Source organism: Pipra filicauda, unplaced genomic scaffold, assembly GCF_003945595.2.
Source record: "Pipra filicauda isolate LSUMZ 115617 unplaced genomic scaffold, ASM394559v2 scaffold96_size2947999_pilon, whole genome shotgun sequence".
In the NCBI taxonomy this organism is placed as follows: Eukaryota; Metazoa; Chordata; class Aves; order Passeriformes; family Pipridae; genus Pipra; species Pipra filicauda.
Genome location: NW_024105164.1, coordinates 1,094,328 through 1,117,825, shown reverse-complemented (window position 1 = coordinate 1,117,825; position 23,498 = coordinate 1,094,328). Strand labels below are relative to the sequence as shown.

General features: G+C 43.1%; 1 protein-coding gene across 5 annotated transcripts in view; it reads left to right on the top strand.

The window, feature by feature from the left end:
• The first annotated feature begins 69 nt into the window (after positions 1-69).
• The window catches only part of SEC31B (SEC31 homolog B, COPII coat complex component), a 37,521-nt gene continuing 14,092 nt past the window's right edge, over positions 70-23,498 (top strand). For 2 of the 5 annotated variants that reach the window (XM_027718821.2, XM_027718780.2), the window contains exons 1-16: positions 1,624-1,686; positions 5,999-6,087; positions 8,704-8,827; positions 9,596-9,791; positions 10,581-10,676; positions 11,744-11,884; positions 12,385-12,527; positions 12,781-12,880; positions 14,885-15,046; positions 17,237-17,389; positions 18,087-18,317; positions 19,578-19,652; positions 20,213-20,296; positions 21,230-21,338; positions 21,740-21,918; positions 22,587-22,713. In XM_027718821.2, coding sequence (XP_027574622.2) covers positions 6,009-6,087; positions 8,704-8,827; positions 9,596-9,791; positions 10,581-10,676; positions 11,744-11,884; positions 12,385-12,527; positions 12,781-12,880; positions 14,885-15,046; positions 17,237-17,389; positions 18,087-18,317; positions 19,578-19,652; positions 20,213-20,296; positions 21,230-21,338; positions 21,740-21,918; positions 22,587-22,713 — 1,999 coding nt within the window. In that variant the 5' untranslated portion in view covers positions 1,624-1,686; positions 5,999-6,008. Of the gene's footprint in view, positions 661-815; positions 925-1,623; positions 1,687-2,058; positions 2,080-5,998; positions 6,088-8,703; positions 8,828-9,595; positions 9,792-10,580; positions 10,677-11,743; positions 11,885-12,384; positions 12,528-12,780; positions 12,881-14,884; positions 15,047-17,236; positions 17,390-18,086; positions 18,318-19,577; positions 19,653-20,212; positions 20,297-21,229; positions 21,339-21,739; positions 21,919-22,586; positions 22,714-23,498 lie in introns of those variants that run through there. The other 3 variants (XM_039377878.1, XM_039377880.1, XM_039377881.1) reach the window with 3 other exon arrangements.

Below are 23,498 nucleotides of genomic sequence, written 5' to 3'. Positions count from 1 at the left end.
TTGGTTTGAGAAGGCTGAATTACAGCTGATGAAATTTTGTCATTTTTCTAAGTGGGATAGTATCTGTGGGGCAAAGTTCTGAGTGTAGTCCTAGGGCTGCTGCTCATTTAAGTACCTTGTGCACAAACATTCCTCAGCTCTGCCTGTTTATATATGAGATACTTCCTGTTGCCAAGTGGTTACTGTAGATGCTGCTTGGCGTTGAACTGGAGTGTAACCAAATACTCTGAAAGACAGACAGAACCAGACTGGCAACTGCCAGTCCTTGGGAGTCTTACACTGTGTGAATAACTCTCTGCACTTCCTGGCAGTTGACTTTGATCTCTTCCTGGTCTAGATGCCCTCTCAAGTGAAGTTTGTACGACCAGTAGGAAGGACTAGTAAGGCACAGAGCCTTGCAACGAGTAGCTTGAAGCTGATAGCAGAGCTGTGTGGACGGCAGTGGTATGAAAGGGCTAATGAGCAAGTCCAGCTCTGGCCACACGTGTTCTGATGCCCCTGGGCTTTCATCCAAGCGCACAGGTGCCCAAGTTGCTCCTTTATGGCCTGAGCTCATCCACCTGGGCTGGACTTATATCTGTCCCATGAAGTCTGCCTGCCTTGCTGCAAACCACGGGTCTGGGGCCTCCTGTGGCTTCAGTGACAGCTTGCTTGGGAAAGGTATGGATATGGTTATATTAAGCTCATAGATTTGTCCAGCTCCGCTCTTCCTTTAACATGTTCTTTTTTTCCTCCTTGTTACTGGAGGAGAAGATGGTACCTTCAGTGGTGATTTACAGTAAATGTTCTCTCAACTCCCTTATGCTATGCCTTAGATGCTGCTGCAGGAGTGGGTGATCAAAAAGGCCAAGGGCTTGGGCTGCTCTGAGTGCTTCCTATAAACTGGATGCTGTGCTCTGCTCTCAACACCCTATCATGACTCAGGTTTGTGCTTTAAGAGCAGCAGATATATAAAGAAAGCAGTTACATGACAGCACTTTATACAGTGTTAGGAGAGTTGCAAGGAGTCTTCAAATGAAATGAAGATGATCAGAGCAGTAATAGGAGCCTTGCTGTGTGTAGCACTTGCAGCGAGGCAGATTGAGGCCCATCCAGCTCATTGCACAGTGTACCAGTGCTGTCTGCCCCATTGGGGGACTTCCAATCCTAGTTCGTTCTAACCAGTAACTTCGTTATGGGTTTTCTTCATGGGGAAGGCATAATGGGTTGGGCAGATAATACGGCTCAGAAATCCTCAAAAATGGGGTTTGTAACACGCAGATTTTCTGAAAACCAGGAGAGAGGTGAGCGAAGGAGGTCTGGGCCCTTCTGCATTTTTTTCCTGGCGATTAAAACGCTTTTAGAAAAATATATTCCTTTCCCTTATGCACACTCTCCTAGGATGGATGAAATGTGTAGCTGAGGCAAAGCCCTGAGGGGGTGACTGCAGGGGCAGTAGAGCCCGGGTGCAGCTCTGGTCTCCTTGGCCTTGAGCGGCGTGACCGGTCCGGGACCGGCGGATAGAGCCAAGTCAGGTACACTGAGAACGGAGACGGAGCCCCGGGCGCTGCTGAGGGGACAGCGGGGCGGGGCCGGGTTCCGGGGCGGGGCGGCGCATGCGCGGCGGGGCGGGCCGGGCGGGCTCCCCGCGGCCACCGTCGGACGCCGGGCTGGGGAGCGAGAGGCGCGGAGGGACGGCAGCGAGCGGTAAGGGCCGCCCGCCCCCTCCCCGCCGGCCGGCCCGGCCCGGCCCCGCGCCCTCAGACACCGACCCGGTGCCAGGGGCCGCCCCTGCCCTGCCCCTCCGCGCCCCCGGCCCCCCCCCCAGCTCGGGCTGCTGTTCTGCCCTGCCCGCCCCCTCCCCGCTGTCGCTGTCACGACTCCGTCCCCAGGGCCCGTGGCCCCGTCCTTGCCCTGGGAGCCCCGGATCCCGTTTCCCCTCGGCCGGCCGGCAGCCGGCAGGGAGCGGCCGGGGAGCTCCGCTGAGTGACCTGGGCCGCGGAAAGGCCTCTGGCGTCGCCCAGAGCCTGTGTGTGACACCCGGTGTCCGAGGGCAATGCTTTCCTCCTAGACCTTCGCTCGTCTTCGCCATCCCACGGTGTAAGGCTGTTGTTTGGACAAGCAGCCTTGGGACGTACGCACACTGCCGTGCAATGGGCAACAGCTTCTGGAAGTGCGCAGGGCATAAGAGGTTTTTTTATATACCATGGGAACTGTCATGGAGGAATGTGCTGAGCCCTGCCCTGCAACAACTCCACCTTGCACACACCAGTGATTAGCTGAGATTAGTGTCTCTGTAATCGGGGTTTATAATAAGCACGTACGAAAACAGCCTGGCCACAGGGTGTTGGGGAGCTGTGAAAGGAGAGTGTCAGAGCAGTGCAAGGGGCAGTACAGAGATTTTAAGTTGATGTTGGGATGTAGAAACTATAGGCGCAGTTTATGTCTTAACGATTGTGTCATGGCTGAGGTACCTTTTTCAGGTCTTAGAGTGTCTGCTTGTCCCCCGGGTGACCTTGGACAAGTCTTTTTTGTTCTGCCCAAGTTTCACTTTTAACTAAGTGGGGGAGATCAGCTTATCAACTCCTTTGTGTCCAGTGCTAGAAGTCCAGTATCAGCAGGAATTGTTCAGAGAGGAATGGTTGTGTGTCCAGTGGCGGGAGGAGGATAGGGAAAATCAGTGGGAGGGGATTTCTGATTGATCTTATTTAGGTGGTGCAAGAGAGAGAAGGCCTCACTAGAGTGACACCAGGGATAATTATCATGACAGCTTTGAGGGTCAGTTAGCTCATAAAAAACCAACCATGGTCTTTTGCAATGTATTGTAAAGCCATGAGTATTTCACTTTAACGCAGGTGAGGAATTTTTGTCTCTCTCAGCACTGTTTGCATGGTCATTGTGATTTGAGATTATGTGCTTTTAATTTTCACTGTTTCTCTCCGTTTCTCTGGTGGGAAGTGCTCTGATCTGTTGAGTTTTGCTTTGCAGACACTTTAAGGTCACTGTGCAGGAAAGCCATGTTTGGGGAAGGCTGTGGGGAGATGATGCTTCTGTCCTTCCACTCCCTTTGGGGCTGAGATTCCTTAATATATTAGATCTGTAATAAGATATATGTCTGTAGAAGGAGTGTGAGGAATTGTCATGATTAATTAATTAGACGTCCTGAGAAAAGCATGAGCTTTCTCAAAAGTCTTAGAGGCTATATTGTGAGATGACAGCAGGTGGCAACCTCTCCCTAAAAATTCCACTGTGGAAGAGTTCAATACTGGTGAATTTTTCTCAGGCAACCACAAGAGTTTACTAAAGAAGGGCTTTTTCCTGCTTTAAGGATCGTGAATCCTGTCCTGGATACAGACATGTGCAGTGCTATAGAAGGATCACTACTCTAAGAGTAAGACTCAAATCAGGCATTTTTTTCCTTTCCAAACTCAGAGCCCACTCCCTTAAGGAGTGATTGTTTTGTTGACATTGAGCCACCCTAAATGGTGTCTTGTTTGCTTTCCTGCATCTAGGTGTGTTACTATGACCAAGACACTTTACCTTCACATTCTGTCCTGACTTAAATTGGTGAAAAGAGAAGAGTGGTGTTGACTTTCTTATGTAAAACATTCTCTTGACAAGAAAAGCTGAACAATTGATCCATGTTGTTCTGCACAATTTTGGCACTTTATCTTTGTTTGCACCTTAAATGCAAATTATGCCAACCATGCAGTCAGTCCAGCACAGAGGTAAGGAGTGGGAGCTCCTACCATTCACCTAAGTTTCTGATAATTGCACTCTTCATTCTTTCCTTACCAGTTAATTTCCTAGAGGGAAGAGGTTTCTTGGCCATTGTCTATTAATTTACAGGGAAGTCTATTGTTTACAGGGAAGTTGCCCTCTCAAAAGCCAAGAAACAGTGAGGCCTGGATGTAGTCAGCTCCTACAACTGATGGATTATAACTGGAGGAGGAAGGGGCAAGAAAGGGACTGGTAAGGAATGTACCAGCTGTCCTGCCTGCCCACATCTGTGGAATCAGGTAGAGCCTTGTGCAATAGGCTGTTTATAGCAGATTCACCTGACTTCTGGGGATATTTTCATTCTCCTCTGCCAATGAAGGGAGGAGATCTGGACAGCGTTCCTGCACAAATGAGTAGGCACTGGAACATCTTGGCATAGGGAATATGGTGGACCCCTAAGGAGTACCACACAAAATGTGCACTGGAAGATTGGAAAGTAAGTTTTGGAGATATGTTATTATGACGAGGAGATGACCTTTCCACTTCTGTTCCTAGGGTGCATGAAGAAATAGTTGCACTTCTTTAATTGTACAAGAGTTCTGTTCAGATTCCTTTGGGCCTTAGCAGCTAAGTTGGGATAAGGTTAATGTGAGAATAGCAGTAGGCAGTTTGAGCTTTGAGGGATACTGCTGCACACTAATGCTGAAAAACATTAAATAGATTCTAGTCAAACAGCATATCCTGAAAGTGCATGGGGGAGAGAGAGGATGTCCTTAACTTCTAACTGGTGATGGAGAAGAAACCCTAAAAAGGGTGTAGAGTTATTAGCTAGGAGGTCCAAGCCCACAAAGTAATGCTGACCAGATTTCCCCTTATGTGGACCTCAGGAGGCCATAGCTTCATATAAGCCACAAGGTGATGGAAGGCTTTTTCAAAACTGAGTTGGTTTTTGTTGGGTTTTTTTTGGTTTTTTTTTGTTTTTTTCCTTTTTCGGCCAGACAGTGGGCTGGCAAGCCCACAGCAAGGTACATTTATGAACTTGGTTGTACTCTGGCCTGAGTAAAGCCAAACTCTGAAACACTGAGACTTGTAGCCCTGCAGCTGAACAGAAGGCCATGTGATATAGATTGTAGTTTACACAAACAGTGTCAAGTAAGCAGGAGAAGTTAATTACAGCAAGCTGACAGGATGCAGAGGGTTTTGCTCTGCTGCCTGCTGATGGTTTTACTTTATTCGTCACGATACAGTCTGAATGCATAGTTAACAGTTCTGATTAGCTAAAGCTATAAGGCTGCAATGCAGCCAAGCCTGAAAGGAACTGCTTATGGGAGTGACCTTGCTAGTCTGTGAATGCTATGTCCACACATCATTTATGATGCTTAGAAGGTCTGTTTGTCTCCATAAGCCATGGAGAGGTGCTGGGTGCTTTCTCCTTGGCAAGAATGGGATCCTGCACAGGATGATAATTTGTATTTATATTCAGTTTTCCAGCCTCCCAGCTGCCTGCTGCTGATGTTTGACTTTCAGTTGCCCTGCTACATTATTGCCCAACTAATTTGTCTCCAGTGACATGGGGAAGTTTTGTTCCCATTTTACAGGTGTCAGTTGATCTATAAAAAGAATTGTCAGTGCTGAGATTGAAACCAGTAGTTACTTGTGGATTACTTCTTCTCACCTTCTACCATTTGCTCAAAGAGACTCAAAGAGAAGTCAAGGGATTTTTAACTTTTGCTTTTCATAGGAGCAAAAGAACAAAGTACATTAACTGAATTGGCACGTGATAGCATTGCACTTTGTTTTATGTCGCCACGTCACTTTTCTGCTTGGAATTTAGCCTGCCCTGAGATTCCTTCTGCTCCCTTTTTGCTTATGTATATAGTGACATCTGCTTGTTCAGAGAGAGCAACTAGTGCTAGAGCAAAATACATTTGTGTAAATTAATTTCTGCAGCTGATTTAAACCGACTTGGACTGAAGACTTGAGTATGTTGTTTAATTTAGATCTGCTTTAGATCTCTCTCCTGTAATTGGGACATATAAAAAAGAGACCTATATTTGAAAGAAAATCTGAGGTCACATAGTTGGGATTGTGGGGGGTCTTCTGTAATGAAGTCTAAAATATCCTGATTCATTACAGTAAAACTGTATTCACTACCTCAGGAAGTAGCAAGTAACTTCACTCTATTGAGACCAATTTGTTCTCATGGTATCTTGGTAAGGGGAATATTTTGTTTCTGATGTGATTATTTTCATGTCGACTCTGTCTGTCTATTCTAATCACTGTGTGAAATTTCTTTCAGAGCCTAGAAAATGAAGCTAAAAGAAATCGAGCGAACAGCTGTGCAGGCGTGGAGTCCAGCAAACAACCACCCCATTTATCTAGCAACAGGTAAAGTTCTTCACAATTCATGAATAATAAAGTATAAATCACAAGGATTTTATGTAGAGTTGTATTGATTTTAACTTTCAATAGTTTCCACCTTGATAGTCTCTGGAAAACTTACAAGCAATATACAGAATTACAGCTTTATGTTTTTTTAAAGTAACTGGTAGAGGATTACTTTTATGCCCAACTTTGACATTTTTAAAGACCAGTGATTTTTTTAAAGGTTGAATACATGACTTTTTTGATTTAATTTCTAATTAAGTCTGAACACCAACTGGACTCCAACACCTTCTTGCTATTGAAAAACAAAATAAGGTTGCATACTTGCTATGTCTGTGGGGGAAAAAAAAAGTTTGTGTTTGTGTGAACTCAGTTTTACTCATCTGTCTTCAGTCATTATCATGTGACTTGAAAATCAAATAATAGAAACCTCTTCTCCCTAAAGTTGCCTGTTTTGGTTAACATTCAATTTTCAGTAGTTTTGCAAAACCTTACATTTCGTTTTGTTGGTTTTATTAATTATTAACAATTGTTATAGTAATTTTATTTCCTGAAGCGGAAAGTCAACCTGTTCACTGAGTTGACAGCAGGTGAGTTTATTGTCTGTGTGGAGCTGACAGCTTGTGTGGTAAGGTTTTGGTAGAAGGGGTGGCTTCTGTATGAAGCTGCTGGAAGCTCCCACTGTGTCCATTGGAGCCAATGCCAGCCGGGTCCAAGGTGGACCCACCACTGTTCAAGGCTGAGCCCATCAGCAGCAGTGGCAATGCTGCTGGGGAGGAACAAAGCCCTGCATAACTGAAGCCAAAGAGAGGAGTGAGAATATGCGAGAGAAACAATTCTGTAGTCACCAAGGTCCATGCAGGATGTGCTTCAGGTGTCAGAGCAGAGATTCCCCTGCAGCCTGTGGTGAAGACCATGGTGAGGCAGGCTATCCCCCACAGCCCATGGACATCCACAGTGGAACAGATACCCACCTGCGATCCTGAGAGGACTCTGTGCTGGATCAGGTGGATGCCCAAAGGATGCTGTGGCCCTGTGGGAAGCCCATGCTGGAGCAGGCTCCTGGTAGGACCTGTGGCTCCATGGAGAGAGGAGCCCATACTAGAACCGGCTTGCTGGCAGGACTTCTGACCTTATGAGTAACTGAGGCTGGAGCAGTCTGTTCCTGGACTACACCCCATGGGAGGAACCCATGCTGGAGCAGTTTGTGAAGAACTTAAGCTTGTGGGAAGGATTTGCATTGGAGAAGTTTGTAGAGAACTGTCTCCCACACTGGAGCAGAGGAGGAGTGTGAAGAGTCCTCCCCCTGAGGAAGAGGAGCGGCTGAAACAGTGCATGATGAACTGACTGTAACCCTTGTTTCCCTGCACTGCTGGCGGAGGGAGGAGGTAGACAATTCAGGAGTAAAGTTAAGCCCTGGAAGAGGGAGGGGTAAAGGGAAAGGTGTTTTATTATTTAGTTTTCATTTTCTCATTATTCTACTCTGATTTTGATTGGTAGTTAAAATTAATCTCATTTTCCCGAGTTGAGACTGTTTTGCCCATGATAGTAACTGATGAGTGATCTCTCTTTGTCCTTATCTCCACTCATGAACCTTTCATTATATTTCTTCTCCCCCATCCAGCTGAGTAGGTGAGTGATAGAGCAGCTTTGGTGGGCACCTGCTTTATAGCCATGGTCACCCCACCACAGTTGTCTGCCCAGCTAGTCAACTCTGTTTTCTGCTTGGGTTGTGCAGCACTGCAATATTGTTTTGACTTTTTTTTCCCATGGATGACTGTCAGAACAAAGTGACAAAATGTCAACTGTTGCCTTAGAAACAACGCTATCATTTTTGGGGTAGATAGTCTATATTGTGTCTCCATAACAAGGCCAGAGTTTTAGTTGAGCCAAAGGTCTTAGCTTCAGTCTGTTTTAGATCAGAAACTACATAGTTTCATAATTTGTACTGCTTTTTAATAGTCTCTTGGGCACTTTCCATGCCACAGGCATCCCTGTGATAACTGGGGGACGGGGTGACTGTGTGCCTGGCAGTGTCCCACTAGGCAATGTGAAATCAATTTTTAGCTTTTATTCTGTAAGCTAGGGAGAAGGAAGGTAGTCAATCGTTGTGTGACTGATAGCTGTCTGTGGGTCATTGAGGCATGTTTACTGGGTTAGAGTTGAAGAACTTTACCTATAGAGGGGGCTCAGAAGGTCTGATTAAGACACGTGGTCATAGTTGAGGAGCAGTATACAAAAGTATTTGGGATCATAATTGTAGCTGGATTTCATGATGCAACTGCATTTGTAATTTAGAGAAGAACTTAATATTAGAAGCCGTGGTTACTTGGAGGAGGGTGCGTGAGTTATATTTATCCCAAGAGTGAAAGTTATCTGTGCAACAGTGCCCTTGGTGCCCAGAATTTCTTAAAGAACTTCTTTCTAATTTCTTTCAAGGTCTTTGTCAGAATTTCATTTCTTTTTTTTCTGAGGTGTTCAGACATGTCCTCTCTTTGAACAGGCACCAAGACCAAGGTTGTGTTGACTATGAAGAATAGGTTTTCGGTGCCTTGTTCTTTTTGTATCTTGTGCTTTTGATAAAAGTGCCCACTTGTGTTGCCCTTGTACTTCTACTAGGAACATCTGCCCAGCAACTGGATGCGTCCTTCAGTACAAATGCCACCTTGGAAATATTTGAGGTTGACTTCAGGGATCCCTCCCTGGATATGAAGCAGAAAGGAACACTTCCTGCCTCAAACAGGTACTGGAGGCTCATACTGATGTATCAATCAATAAAACTGAAAAGGGTTTTCTGGTACAAGAAAGGAGAGGAGGAGATAATGTTAGTGTATAAAGTGATCTTTTAAATCAGTTGACCTCTGTCTTCAAAAATTGAACGTATTTGTTTACACAGATCGTGTTGGGTATAAAAGTAGAGCAGTTGGACCATTAGAGAAATTTGAAATTACTTGCATGGTAGTCAGCCAGTGAGCAGAGACATTATTTGCTGGGACTAACAATTTGCACTAAAGAGCCTAGAGGCAGAGTGAAACTTACCTTCTAGCTTTTTAAGAAAAGATGATTTCTTAGGCTGATCGGTCGGTAACATTTGCACCCAGTGTAAAACAAAGCCTTGTTCTAAGTAGCAGATTTTAAAGAGGGTAAACATATTTTCCAGATAACAGCTCTGAGAATGAATGCACATAGTCACCTAATCTATTTTTCTATATAATGTAGGCTAGAGGATTTCACCTACCGAATCCTATGTGAGGTCCTAAAAGTTTTAAACAAACAAAACAACCACAAACTCTTTCTTTTTAAGTTCCCCTTAAAAGTCTTTGGAAGGAAGCTTATTTCTTTTTTTGCATGCAGGAGCCCAAGTCCTCTTAAAAGGGGATTGTTTAAGGTGCAGACTGATGGATGTGTTTGATAGGTCAAAACATGAATGTGGGTTTCGGTAATGCAGAGGGTATCTTGAATTCCATCAAACATTGTGGCCATTGCCAGCTTTATTTTCTTCTTTTTTTAGATTTCATAAGCTGATCTGGGGGAACTTTGGAAACGGATCTCCAGAGTCCTCTGGAGTGGTCATTGGTGGAGGGGACAATGGTGTACTGACAATGTACAGTGTGCACCGCATCTTGACTTCGAAGAGTGAGCCTGTGATTGGGCAGACAGAGAAGCATTCAGGTCCTGTTCGAGCTCTTGACTTCAACCCTTTTCAGGTATGTAACATCAAGGTACCTGTAACTGGAGGAAAGCTAACCTTCATGTTAGAAAATATGCTTTTCTTTTGTGAATAGAGATTTATAAAGTGAAGGAACAATTTTTAAATTAAGAGGCACGGTAATTGTGACACAAACTTTGTTTGAGATTCATATTTGGGTTCTGTTCACAGCCTTGCCACTGAATTCCTCTGTGACTTTGATCAAGTCTCTTACTCTCTATAAAAACGTCTTGTAATATTGTTACATGGTAAACCGTTGCCCATTTGAAATTAGAACTTCTTTATTTTATTTGTTTGATTGGTGTTTAATTCAGTGGGGCTTCGATCACACTTGAAGGGACTGCAGCATAAATGAGGAGTGAACAGAACACTGTTCTCGTGGTAGCACAAAGGCAAGTTGAAAACTGTCTGCAGTTGGTCATGGAAATCTGCATCTTCTCAGAAGAAATGTCCTTGGTGCCAGGATGCAGGGCAAGGGCTCAGCTGGACAGAGAGAGTTGCTTCCAGGCCTCTGGCAGAGTGTCATCGGGAGTAAGAGCAGCCACCTGCACGAAATAGACAAATTTTAAAGGGTCTGTACCATGGCACAGCAGAAGGCACAGAGGCCAGAGATGTGCTTGGTTTATAATCCAGTTAGTATCCTTCTGCTTACCAATGGCTGTGAAATGTAGCTCTCATCTGACTTTGGAAGATCCCAGGATTTTTGCTTCTGTTTATTTTTAAGGACTTGGTCCTCTTTCCCTGTGATCAGGAAACTCAACTGAGCTTTTCCTCTTTTTTTGTACAGAGTAATCTCTTGGCTTCTGGAGCCAATGATTCTGAAATTTTCATCTGGGACTTGAATAATTTCAGTGTGCCTATGACTCCAGGGACTAAATCACAGGTAAATGAGTTTTCCTCTGGGCAATACCCCTGCAGTTTTATATCTCACTAGGCAAGACAAAAAGATGTGTGTGGAGACATCCTAGCCTGGTCAGTCTGTGAATGACTTTGATGTCTGTCAGGAAAAAGATGAATGAGAAGTGAGTGGTTTCATTCTGGGGGGCAGAAGAAGTGTTGTAAAGGGAGGGGGCTAGGCTGACAAGCTCTGGAAGGATGCACTTTACATGGATGGGTAAACTCTTTGTGGATTTGAATCAAGTAACTGACCAGTTTATCTTGTGATCCAGCTGGGGCATGTGTGATGGATTAAGAAGGTTTATTGGACCTTCTCTGAGGAATGAATTTATTTCAGGCTTCAGCTGAGGCTTTTCATATCTCATGAAAGTCATATTCCTAGCAGAGCCAGTGAACCATTAAATGCATCTTGGCTATTGCTCCCAGATAATGTTTCCTGAGTTTGAAGAGGAAGAAGCTTCTGATCTGATGCTGATTATGTTGTTCAGGGCAATCAACTCCTGAAAGTAGAAAAATCATAGTAAACTTGCTACAAGGGGGCCAGGTTTTTCCTCTAGTAAATCTCGTGGTTCTTTCCTTGCTGATCTCCTGCATTGCAGTAGATACAATAACAACAATTACCTTGAATACTTTGTCATTTTCTGTCTCACTGCACTCCTGAAACATTGCACAAGGTCATCTTTCCATTTAGGTTCATCTGAGAAATCAGGGTAAAAGCATCTATGTTCCCTCAGCTGCAGTTCTCTCTGGAGTGATTTATGACACGTTTAGCCAATGCAGAATCCAATACCCGCTCCCAAAATGCAAAGGTACTTTTCCAGGTGACATTCCCCTATAGAATTTTGCTGTCCACTGTACTGTCTGAGTAAAGGACTGTCCCTAGGCTTTCTGGTCAGTGATGCTGGTATTTCCAGCTAGTTGATCAGTGACTGAAGAGAGGAATCTATGTATCATCAAATCCCAAATCCCTTAGTTAAGCTAGTGACAGAATCCTGTGATTGGTGTTCCCTCAGCTTGGTAATAATGGATGTCTGGCCTTTCCTGTCTTGGCAGCCTCACGAAGACATCAGTGTGGTGTCCTGGAATCGGCAGGTGCAGCATATCCTATCCTCTGCTCACCCCAGCGGCAAGGCTGTGGTTTGGGACCTCAGGAAGAATGAGCCTATCATCAAAGTCAGTGACCACAGCAACAGAGTGAGTGTAGAGAAGGCTGTGATTCTAACTAGCTTACAACATGCCACATGTGACTACAAAGCAATATCACAGACTCTTGGGAACAAGTGTTTTTATTCTAGGAGCCGTTGGGACTAGTTCTCTTGGAGTTGTAGCATCAAAGCGCCTCTCTTTTTTTTTTCTCTAATGAAATGGAGAAAAAGACCCCTTATTGTTCCTACAATTCGGGCACTCTAGTGTTCAGTTTCTGTGTTCACAGCTCATTTATGAGGAGCCTTCTGTGTTTTAATCCCAGCTGTCTTGCTAAGTCAACTTTGAATTTCAGCTTCTGTAGGGTAGTGGGGTTTTTTTTGCTGTGTATAGAAGGTAGAAATACTTACTACCCAGAGCAAGACATTGCTAGACTTGCTTTATTTCAAGCATTCTAGGCGAGTTCAGTACAGGATGCCATGGCTCTGGGCCATTTGTGCTTCTGCCACCTTGCCTTGCTGAATTTTCAGCTATGCTATTTTTGTCCCTAGATGCATTGCTCAGGAATGGCCTGGCATCCAGAAGTTGCAACCCAGCTAGTCCTTTCCTCTGAGGACGACCGCTTGCCAGTGATCCAAATATGGGACTTGCGTTTTGCTACCTCTCCTCTGAGCCAGCTGGAAGGGCACACGAGGTGAGGGCTTGCATGTGGTGTTGCCTTTTTCAAGGATCTCCATCTTCTAAAAGGAGAAGTCTGAGAGACTGGGCTTAGGAGAACTATGATTTTCTGCTGGGCCTGCTTTGTTTCACAGATGAATCTGGTTGAAGGCAGAGGTGAGAACTAGCATTTCTGAGCCTAAGTGCTGGTGGATGGTACTTTCTTGGTAACTGGGTGGCAGAGTGGGCTGGATAGGAAATATGGCTCATTTCTTTCTCATCTATTTTAGGGGAGTTCTGTCTGTCTCTTGGTGCCAGGCTGACCCTGAACTGCTGCTGAGTAGTGCCAAAGACAACCGGATCTTGTGCTGGAACCCAAGTGTGGGAGAGGTACGTAACCACAGCTATAAGGACACAGTGTCTGCTTTATGGAGTTGTGTGCTATGCCATGTATGTGTCCCTTCCCTGTATCCCTGTGGAGTGCCAATATAATTTTCTCAAGTACATCTTTTGCACTCTTCCTGTCTGGAGTGAATGAGAGTGTTGTCCATATCCAGACTGAAAAAAAATGGAGATGGGCAGAGATTTTCCCTAATACATCTGTGTCCAGAGATCATAAAGGGAAGAAAATTTTAACTGGAACTTAATTTCAACTAATTACGATTACTCTTGCTATACTCACACATTAGTGTTCTCTGTTTCTATGTGTTTCCTCTTCTTCCTTCTCTTAGTAAGTTTTTTTTAGGAGGAAATTTGAAAGAGAACAAAGAGCATTTTTTAGGGTCATTGAGAGGGGAATAAATGTAGTTAAATAATGTGTGTAAACTTTATTCATGCTTCACATATATGGTTATCTAGCCATGTATTTCAGAATTACCATCTCTGGAATATTTAGGTATCAACTGAATTAAAATAGAGCTGTGTAAAAATGTTTTATGCACATTTATTCATTCAATGCTGAATTTCTGGATAAAACTGAATTTTAAACTTTGAACAAAATTCATGCAGTTGATCTTGATGATAGCATAGGGAAAGTGCTCTAACAATACTGAACAAAGTCCATCTGGGAGCCTCAGGCTAGATTAATTTCATGGGACAATTTCACTTAGCTGGCCACTTTTGCCTGGGAGGCATGGAAAAAAATTAATCAAATTTCCTAAAGTGCATGAAATGTTGCTGTTGTAGTTTTATGGGATTTGATGCTCACTTTGTGCAGAACTCTAGTGGTTAGAAGAGAATCAGACTCTGAAACATTCCTGATGTCTAATTTTTACAAAAGTATTTTCACTGTCTTTTAGTAGAAAAAGTAGAAGAAAAAATACGAACAATTTTAGTGCAGCTGACTTGTGTTTATGCATGCTGCTGTAGATTTGCAGTCCAAATTTAAGTTAGACTTTTTATGTATATATATTGTTAGGAGGCTCTTCTTGACTTGGTACCAATTAACAGAAAATTTCCAGGTGATACAAAAGTTGGAAAGGTTTGCAGTAGTAGGGATAGTACAGTTATACAGAATGACTGATCTGGTAAGTTTGGGGGAGGGGTTGGTTTCTTTGGTTTTGGGAGATATTTGGGGTTGGGTTTTAGGTTTTTTGAGGGGTTATTTGTTTTTTCAATTTGGCAATCTAAATTTTAGTATAAGCAAGTTATATTAGTTTGCTTATACCTGGGAACAGAAAACACAGATCATATTCCCACAGAAAATGAAGCTGTGATCGTCTATACTTTGTTCCTATAAAGCTTAGAGGAAATCTCTTCATTTTACAAACTGGAGGTTCAAAGTCAAGGTTGTGTTAGTCAGTTGCCCAACATCAGACAGGAAGGAAGTCTGTGGCTGGGCCATGAATTGAACTTTGCATTTTTGAGTGCTGGACCATAAACTTGTTGGCTACCATGACCTTCATAGTTCATGTGCAGCTATGACAGTCCTCTCTTCTTGTTGTCTTTTTTTTTTCTGTAGGCTCTGTACTTTCCTTGTCATATTTGTTATTCCAGACTATTCTTTCTGTTTATAAGCTTTTGCTCATGACACCTTCTTGCCTCTTGACTTCTGTTTTTCTTGTGTTGTTTTCTGGTGTCTCTCCCTTGGTTAACAGCAGATGTGACAAAGCTGTAGTACTCTGATACAGTAGTACTTAAAAAGTAGGGCAAAAGTGACTTGTTGCTTTTGGATTTTGTTCTACAATCAGAATCCTATTTTATAGGAGCTTTTTGTGGCTTTCTGTTGTTTGGACTCAATGCGCTATAACTTGATTGCAAATGCATCCTTCAAGAAGTAAAAATAAGATTTACAATGGTGATATGTAAATTAAGTGTGACACACTTGCTGTGGGCAAGTAATTTGGGGAAGGCAGGGGACTATTTGTGTTGTGCTTCTGTCTTTTTCTGTGATAGGTGGTTTATGAGTTGCCCATTCGGAGTCAGTGGTGCTTTGACGTCCAGTGGTGTCCTAGGAATCCTTCAGTCTTCTCTGCTGCCACTTTTGATGGGTGGATCAACATTTATTCTGTTATGGGTGGGAACTTGGAAGCTCAGCAGAAGACGCAGGCTGACAAGGTAAAGTCCTGTGAACGTGTTACACTTGACAGATTGGCAGTTTCTCACCTGACTGCTCAGAGTGCAGTACAAGTGCACATGTGTAACAACAGCATTTTTAAGCAACACAGTCTGTCCCATGCACCAGGACATATGGCAGTGTGGTGCAGGAATCAGAAGCTACTGCCTCTTGACAAAGTGTGTGAAGAGAACCAAGATCAAGTGGAGTTTTGGGATCAGATATATTTTATGGTTATTACTACTAGACTAAAAATAAAGCAGCACACATGTTAGATTAACAAGCTTGTCTTGTCATTAGGTTAAAATTAAATACATTTATACTAGTTAGTAGGGTATGTTATTCTTCATTAGTTTAGAAGATAATTTCATAAAGTAGCTTATAAGCCACTATTAGCAATTTTCCTCAAGTCTATTGACTGTAACTTGGTGTATGTTAATATTTTTGATACTGAAACCCATTACTTAGCCAATGAATAGATGAGCAAACTCTGAACAGATTAAATGTTACTACTGTCTAAAATTTTAGTTTTAATCTGGTGTCTAGTCTTTTAATTCCCTCCCTCTGTCCCAGCCAACAAATGCCTTACAATACAGGTTTTAAGAGAATACGTATGAGCCGGCTTAAATGTTATTTATATAGTCATTTACAGCTGACTGAGTTCAGTTTCATAGGATTTGCAAGAGGCAGAAAATACTTTATCAAGCAACAGCTGTGGGAGATTAAGGATTTATTTAACCCATGGAGAATTTTCTTTCTGTGCATTCTTCGTGTTCATGTGCCACACTTCCACTGTTCAAAACTGGAGAACAGTAGTATAGAATAATTCCTAGATAAATAGAATAATAAGTAGGAACACAAGCAGAAGGAGAAAATGGAAGTTATGGTGGCAAGGCGTTTGTGACCAAGAGGTTGCTCTCTTATGAATTCAATGATATTAGGACAGAAACTCTGTTACAGTCCTCGTGGTTGATGATACTGATACCCTGGTTGTGTATATTTGTTTTTTTAAGGTGTAGGGTGTTTGATCTCTTAGATATCAGCTGTTCCTCAAGAAATAGATCTCATTGCAGTCTACAACTCTCTTGTGAGGGGAAGAGGAGGGACAGGCACTGATCTCTTCTCTGTGATGACCGGTGACAGGACCTGTGGGAGTGGCCTGAAGTTGTGTCAGGGGAGATTTAGGTTGGATATTAAAAAAAGGTTCTTCACCTAGGTGGTGGTTGGGTGCTGGAACAGACTTCTCAAAGAAGTGGTCATAGCAACAAGCCTGACAGAGTTCGAGAAGCGTTTGGATGATACTCTCAGACACATGGTGTGACTCTTGGGGATGATCCTGTGCAGGGCCAGGAGTTGGACTCAGTGATCCTTGTGGGTCCCTTCCAACTCAGCATGTTCTGTGATTCTGTGAAATATTCTTTCTTTGGAATTGGTTTCCCCTCAAAAAGACAAAACATTGCCAGTGATTTTTTTATTCAGCAACCTTACCTTGATCAACCTTTCAGGTGTGCTGGTTAGCTGAATTTTGGAGCTGTTCCCTATGGTCCAGTCAAACTTGAACAGCGTTATCTCTAGCAACCGATAAATCTATGCAAACAATGTTAAAAATGAAAAATGCTTGTCAACAGCATTGTATGGATGCTTACTGACTCCCTCAATGTCAGAAATCTGGATCGGGGTCCACTTTTGACACACTCTCTTGTCTAGACAAGAAAGTTTATTTCATCAGTCTCATCTAAGCTATAAAACCTTGAGACATTCCTTAAAACTAACCCGTTTGAAAGACTCCAGCAACAGAAAGGGAGTCAGAATTCCTTTGTGAGCAAAACAAGAAATAAGTTGGATAACTTTTGACCATATGTTGTCACTGTCTTGCATAAAACAAGTAATTTTGTAACTCCTGTGTTTGAGCTGGATGCTGGGCCAAACAGTGTTTGTTAGGAAATTTGCCTCTTGCTAAGGAAAAACTGCTTGAAAATCTCTCAAGGTGAAACTTTCTTGAGAAATGATTTCTGGAACTGTTTGGAAGTACAATTTCTCTTGCATAGGGGCTTGGTGGTATTCCAGGAAGAGGTGCTGTACTAGCCTTGTTCTTCATCAGTGAGGAAAGTAACTAATTCTTAAGCAATAGTTTTTTGTCCATACAGAGAGGAATTGAATTATATCTTGTTCCTATCACCATCTGATTCTAGATCTCTTCCTCCTTCAACAACCTGGATCCCTTTGGCACAGGACAGAGCCTTCCTCCTCTGCAAGTGCCAGAGCAAGTAACTCAGACCACCTTGATTCCACCATTAAAAAAGCCACCCAAGTGGATTCGCAGACCTGTGGGGGTTTCATTTGCAGTAAGTGACTGAAGCATCTTTAGCTGAAAATTTAATAAATGTGTTGTCTTGTGGCACAATCCTTTCCTTTCACTGGAGAAACCTTTCTGTTGCTGGTTGTTCTAATGCCTGTTTAAGGTGCAATGTGGTGTCCCATGAAGATCTTCTACTCAACATTAAGATATATTTCCAACAAGAAAGAGTCCTGTAGCAGAGAGTGGGAGATTATAAGTAGGAGTTAACAAATCTAAGGAAGAGTCATAAAAGCTGTCCTTGTAGGCTGACATGCATTCTCATTCTCCTCTGTCTTTTTCCTATCCATATATTTAACTTTCTTTTATCTTTGCTCCTAATTTGGAGGGCTGAACTGTTCTTTTAGCCTGTGGCTTGACTTGTTCTCCGTCTGTCTAGTGCCTGCTCTTCACCTGATAGTTTCGATCATTGCATTCTGCCTCTCCATGTCACAAAAGAACAAACAGTTCCAAATGATACTTTTTCCTCTGTGCCTCTCTGACACTTGCAATTGGCTAGGCCTGATAGGATATGCACAGGTGATGTGAACTCCCTCAATGTCCCTGCCATCCGTACACATTTAAACTCTTGGGTTCCTTGTGTTCACAGCTGAGCTTGAGTCTGCCTTGCTAAATGAAGAGCTAAATGAGTTGCTTTTACCTCTGTTTATAAAAATGCTTATTGTGTCTCCCCTTGTCTTTGTTAGTTTGGAGGAAAACTGATTACCTTTGGTCTTACCAAAGCTCCTGGACAGCAAATGCAGCAGACTTACCCACATCAGGTATTCATCAGTCAAGTCACTACTGAAACTGAATTCCTACTCCGATCCAAAGAACTGCAGATGGCCTTGCAGTCAGGGAACCTCCTCGATTACTGCCAGGGCAAGATCCAGACAGCCAAGCTGCCATTTGATGAGAACCTTTGGAACTTCTTGAAGGTAGGATGGCTGTGGTGAAATACAGAGGTCAGTTCTTTTATGGTCAGGGGGAGAATGTGATAATTCTGGTCTGCTCTAGCCCTGTATATTTCTCTAAAATAGAATTGAATGAGTAGGGTAGTTAATTTTCTTTAGATAAGTTTTTGCAGCTAAGATCTTGGAGGTTGTCGTGTTTTTCAGTTGATATAGTCTTTTCAGTGGACTCGTTTGGGCTTCCTCAAACAGGATTTTCTCATCTCAACACACTTCCAAGCTGTATCTGCCTGCTACGTGTGGAGTTCTGTCATTGTTATTTCTCAAGGCAGAGTCCAAATGGGCGGTGAGATTCGCCAGAATAAGGGAGAGAGCTGCAGTGGCATGAGGACTGGCTAGCCCTACACAGGACAATGGTTTCATTGACAATTTGGTGATATGAAAGAGTTCAGTAATAAGGAGTGGCCACTCTTCTGAAAAGACAGTGCTTAGTCTTGGCAGTGGTTTATGGACACTCAAAGGCAGATTGTGTGGAGGGCAAAATATTGGTATCTTTTCCATAGTATTATATTTGCACAAGGAGTCTTGAATAGGATAGCCAGGTGTAGTCTAGGTGGTCACAGTGGTCTCCATTGCTGCAGTTATCTTCAGTTGCATTGGATGAGATACATCGACCTGTCACATTAGTCAGTTTTTATAATCCAGCTGGCCTGTGGTCCTGAGCGACCGCTCCAACACAAATAAGATCTATTATGATTGATTGTCTTAAACTACAAACCAGGCTTCTGTACAGAAGTGTCCTGCAGGACCATTTCTGCCTCTGCAGGAACAGTTGCTGAAATGGACTGTTTAAAAGTATCTTATCCATCTATAGTTTGATCAGTTCTGTAGTAGGAACAGCATGGGACTTAACTGAGACAGACAGATTCTCCTTGCAGAATGTTAATCATGCCTTAAAATGTACAAATAGCACCTGTCAACTAGACTGTGTGCAGCCTGTGGGAATCCTTGGGACTGTCTGAAATCCCCACCCAGAGAGCTTCTGTAACAATTAGTTAACTAATTCTTGTGAAGCCAGCTAGGAGTTCAGGCAACCACCTCGTCTCAGTTTCATCCAGTCTCAGGTCAGTCCATTCTCTCTATGTAGAGATTAGCTTGGCAATTCCTAGATCATCCAGGGAATTAATGACCAAGTACACTAGATATGCATACAATCATAATCCTGATATACAGTTGTACCTCAGTTGTAACATATTTTTTGTCTTTTTAATATCCTTTGGGACTCAGGTGAATTTGGAGCAAGATTCCAGGACTAAACTCCTAAAGCTGCTGGGCTACAGTAAAGAGGATCTGCAAAAAAAGGTAAAGGGTCTCTCCAATAGAGAAAAACCTTTACAGGACTAAAGCTACTGCAGAAAAATTGTAGGGTCCCTACTGGAACCGAGCAAGCGATCTTATAGCACACAAAAGACCAAATTGTGTGAAATTTCAACTGGGAGTCACCTGAAGTATATCCCATTAAAAAGGAAATGCGAGCACAATGTAGCTGTACTGAATCAAACCAAAGGGATCTTGAACCCAGTTATCCTATATTCAGTTGCTGGTGCTCTTGGAAGTGTAACACCAGTGCAGTTGTGAGAACTTCTTTTAGCGTTCTGCTCTCTGCATCTCAGAGGATTCCTCAGCCAGGAAGAAGGTGACAGGTGGAGACAGTCTGGCTCAGCACTGAAGGATAATGCACTGAAAAGGATAAATAGCCTCTGATGGGCAGCCAGACAGGAACAGGGTGAGGTAGAAGTTTTCAAACAGGTGGAAGAGCTGGGGGAATTGCGTCTGGGGCTTGCCAGTCCCTTGGTACCTTTGCTGCGCACGTGTTTACTTTGATAGGGGCTTCACTGTGGGCATGTCTGTTACTTTTTTAGATTGCCTCATGTTTGAGTAATGGAATCCCAGATAAACAGCCCCTTCCTGAGGCAGATGATAGAAACGCTGCACAACCAGATCAGGTATGTCCTGTACATCTTGCCAGCCTGGGAGAGCAGAGGAGGGCAGAATGAACAGGAAGGTTTAATTCCAACCACAAGTTGTTGGGCTCAATGCTGGCATTGCAAAGGGCAGTTCACAGGCCTGTCAGACCCTCACAGGGTCAGACTAAATGATCATAACTGTCCCTTCTGCCTTCAAAACAAATGGGTGAATGATGAAGAAGGACTCCTGGCTGTTAACACTGCAAGAAGGCCTGCTCCACCAGTGCTGATTTCTTCAGTGATAGAATTAGCCTCACCCCAGCTTAACTTCATGCTACAGTTCTGGATTTCCTCTATGAAGCTTCTGCTGTGGTATTTCTTTTGCATTTCTTTCCTTTTCATCTCTCTCCTTTAAAATATCTTTTCACATAATTTTGGTATGTCCATCTTCTGATGCCTTCCAAGGCCTGGTTCACTGTAAATTTTTCTCCTCTAAAAACTTTTATATGTTCAAATTAGTAATCTTCTTCACAAACCTTAAACACTGGCTCAGATATTCTAGGGGTACAAATTGTGTCCTGCATTTCAGTCGAGCACGAGGCATGGCTGTGATCCAACCTGTTAGTTACAGACTTCTCTTGTTGGTCTTGTCCCTGTTCCATCCAAAATTGTTCAGCTTACTCAAGGGCTGACAGTTGAGTTGATGAATGCTGGCCAGCAACACTGTTGCATGTCTTGTACTGCCAATCTCCTAAACTTTGTCAATAGCAACACTGCTCTTGTTGCTGCTCTGGTGACAGGTTGATAGAGCAGTGACAGGAGGCATGATGGGTTTCCAAGTTGAAATCAGATTTATATAAGCATGTGCAACCAAATGGAGAGCAGCCCCATCCCATTCCATAATCCACTAAACTGTTTTGGGTAGGATCTGTGTGTTCAGTGAATTAATTAACCTCTTCACTCTTTGCACAGCTATTGATGAATTCCAGCAATGATGTAGCTGCTGTTTCCTCCTCTTCAGCCTTTTTTGATAACCTTATCCCACAGAATATGAGCACATTGGAGATTCCTGTCGCAGAAGGTATGTTACATGAAGTGTGTTTCTGCCTTCTTAGGAAGAGGGGAGAGGAGGGAAAACCAAAAAAGTAGAGAGAACAGAAAGAATCTAGTCCACTCCAACAAATGGATACTTTTAAAATACGTGACCACTCCAAGTGTCATGCAGCATATCTCAGCATCAAGCAGAGAAATACTTTTCCCAAATAAGAGACCCATTAAAAATTTAGGAGAATATTCCAGATGATGGAAGACTTAGAGTCAAGTCTGTGTTGTTTTTTTCTAAGTGTGAAACCTGATTTGGGTTTCTAAATTTTCTTTTAGCTGGGCTTGTGTATGCTTTTTACTGCCTTCTCTTTAAAACAAGCATTATCAATGCATCTGGGTGATGCCCCTTTGGGTTGACTCTGCTTCTCATCTCTGTAGATACAGATGGACTCATCAGCCAAGCCCTTTTGTTGGGGAATTTTGAGGGTGCAGTGGAGCTGTGCATGCGAGCAGAGCGCTTTGCTGATGCCATCATCTTAGCTATAGCTGGTGGGGAGAACCTCCTGAAGGAGACCCAGAGGCGCTACTTTGCTAAGCAGAAAACAAATCTCTCCCTGGTAAGTGACAGTTTTGTGTGCACACTGAGTAGGGGAAGGGGTGCACTGTCTTGGCAAATGTTTGTCTGAATATATGTGGAAATGCTTTGGCAGGAAGTAGAATGTCAACAGAATCTGTGTATCTCCTCTTGATATGGCATTTACTTTAATATCTTGGTAGTTTTAGGACAATTTTATGTTGTCCACATAGAATGTCTGTGTTCTCTGTTCCTTTTTGTTTTTTTCCTAATAGTTTCTGTCTCAGCTCCTCATGCTTGTAACTTGTGGAGCATACTGCCCCTTTACAGCTCAACTAGGGAGTTCCTAGCTTACTAATTTACAAAGAGGGAGTGTAACAGGGGTTGGGATATAGTAACACTGTGTTCCCAGTCATTGATACCAGCTGCTCTGAAATAAGATAGGCGTTAGATCTTTAGTCCTGTCTAGTGTGGCTCTTTCCATATTCTCTTAAGTGGTTCGTTGGGCTTTTTTGCTTTCCTGAGAGGCATCAGGTTCCAGTTGCTGTTAACATAGGGATGCTGAGATTGGTGGACCTTAATGTACAGTGAGGTAGTTGCTGCATAGCGGGAAGCGTGCTTGAAAGTGAGCTGTCGCTGTGGGTGCCCTTGCTTAGGCTGTCAGCTTATCTTTGGCTTCAGTGATTGACAGGCCTTCTGCTTCCCTTGCAGCTGCTTTCCTCCATTGTGCAGCAGAACTGGCAAGATATTGTTTGCACATGTGATCTACAGAGCTGGAAGGAGGCACTGGCCATCTTGTTAACATACTCAAAGCATGAGGACTATACCCAGCTCTGTGGTATGCAGTGTACTATGTTTGATACAATTTCCCTTGCCAGGGCACCTCCGGACTGCTTACAGAAAGAAGTGAATAGAGTTGAGGAAGGAAAGTTCAACTCATTTACAGATACCTGGAACTTATTTAATAACTGTGGACTGTTGAGTTAGAAGAATGATAGATGCACACTGCAGCTGAGAATCATGGTGTAAAGTTATATATACAGATACTTCCTGTCACCTCTAGGAGTAGCATGGAAAAAAACAGGACAGGCACTAGGCTGAGACACGAAGAGGGTGATAATTATTCTTTTATTCTGTGGAGAAAGGTATTTCCTTGACAGTAGAAGGTCAGGTGACTTCATTCCCTCAAAAACAGGTTTACTCTTCGAGCACCCTACTATTGCCTAGAAATTCCCACACCTCTTTTGAAAAAACAAACAAAACAAAAAAAGAGTGTTGGATTTTTTCACTGAATTCATCATCTGGGCAGACATATAAAAATTGGCAGATATAGAAGAAGTACTTTTTTTTTTCAACCAAATTGGCTTTGGGATTCCTTCATGATGCCCATTTTTCTGTGTTATCCAAGAATTATGCAATGGAGCTGTTGAAGGGTCTGGAGCACAAGTCTTATGAGGAGCAGCTGAGGGAGCTAGGGTTGTTTAGCCTGGAGAAAAGGAGGCTCAGGGGATACTTACTGCTCTCTACAACTACCTGAAAGGAGGCTGTACTTCTCTCAAGTAGTAAGTGATAGGACAAGAATAAACCAGTCTCAAGTTGCATCAGGGGAGGTTTAAATTGGGT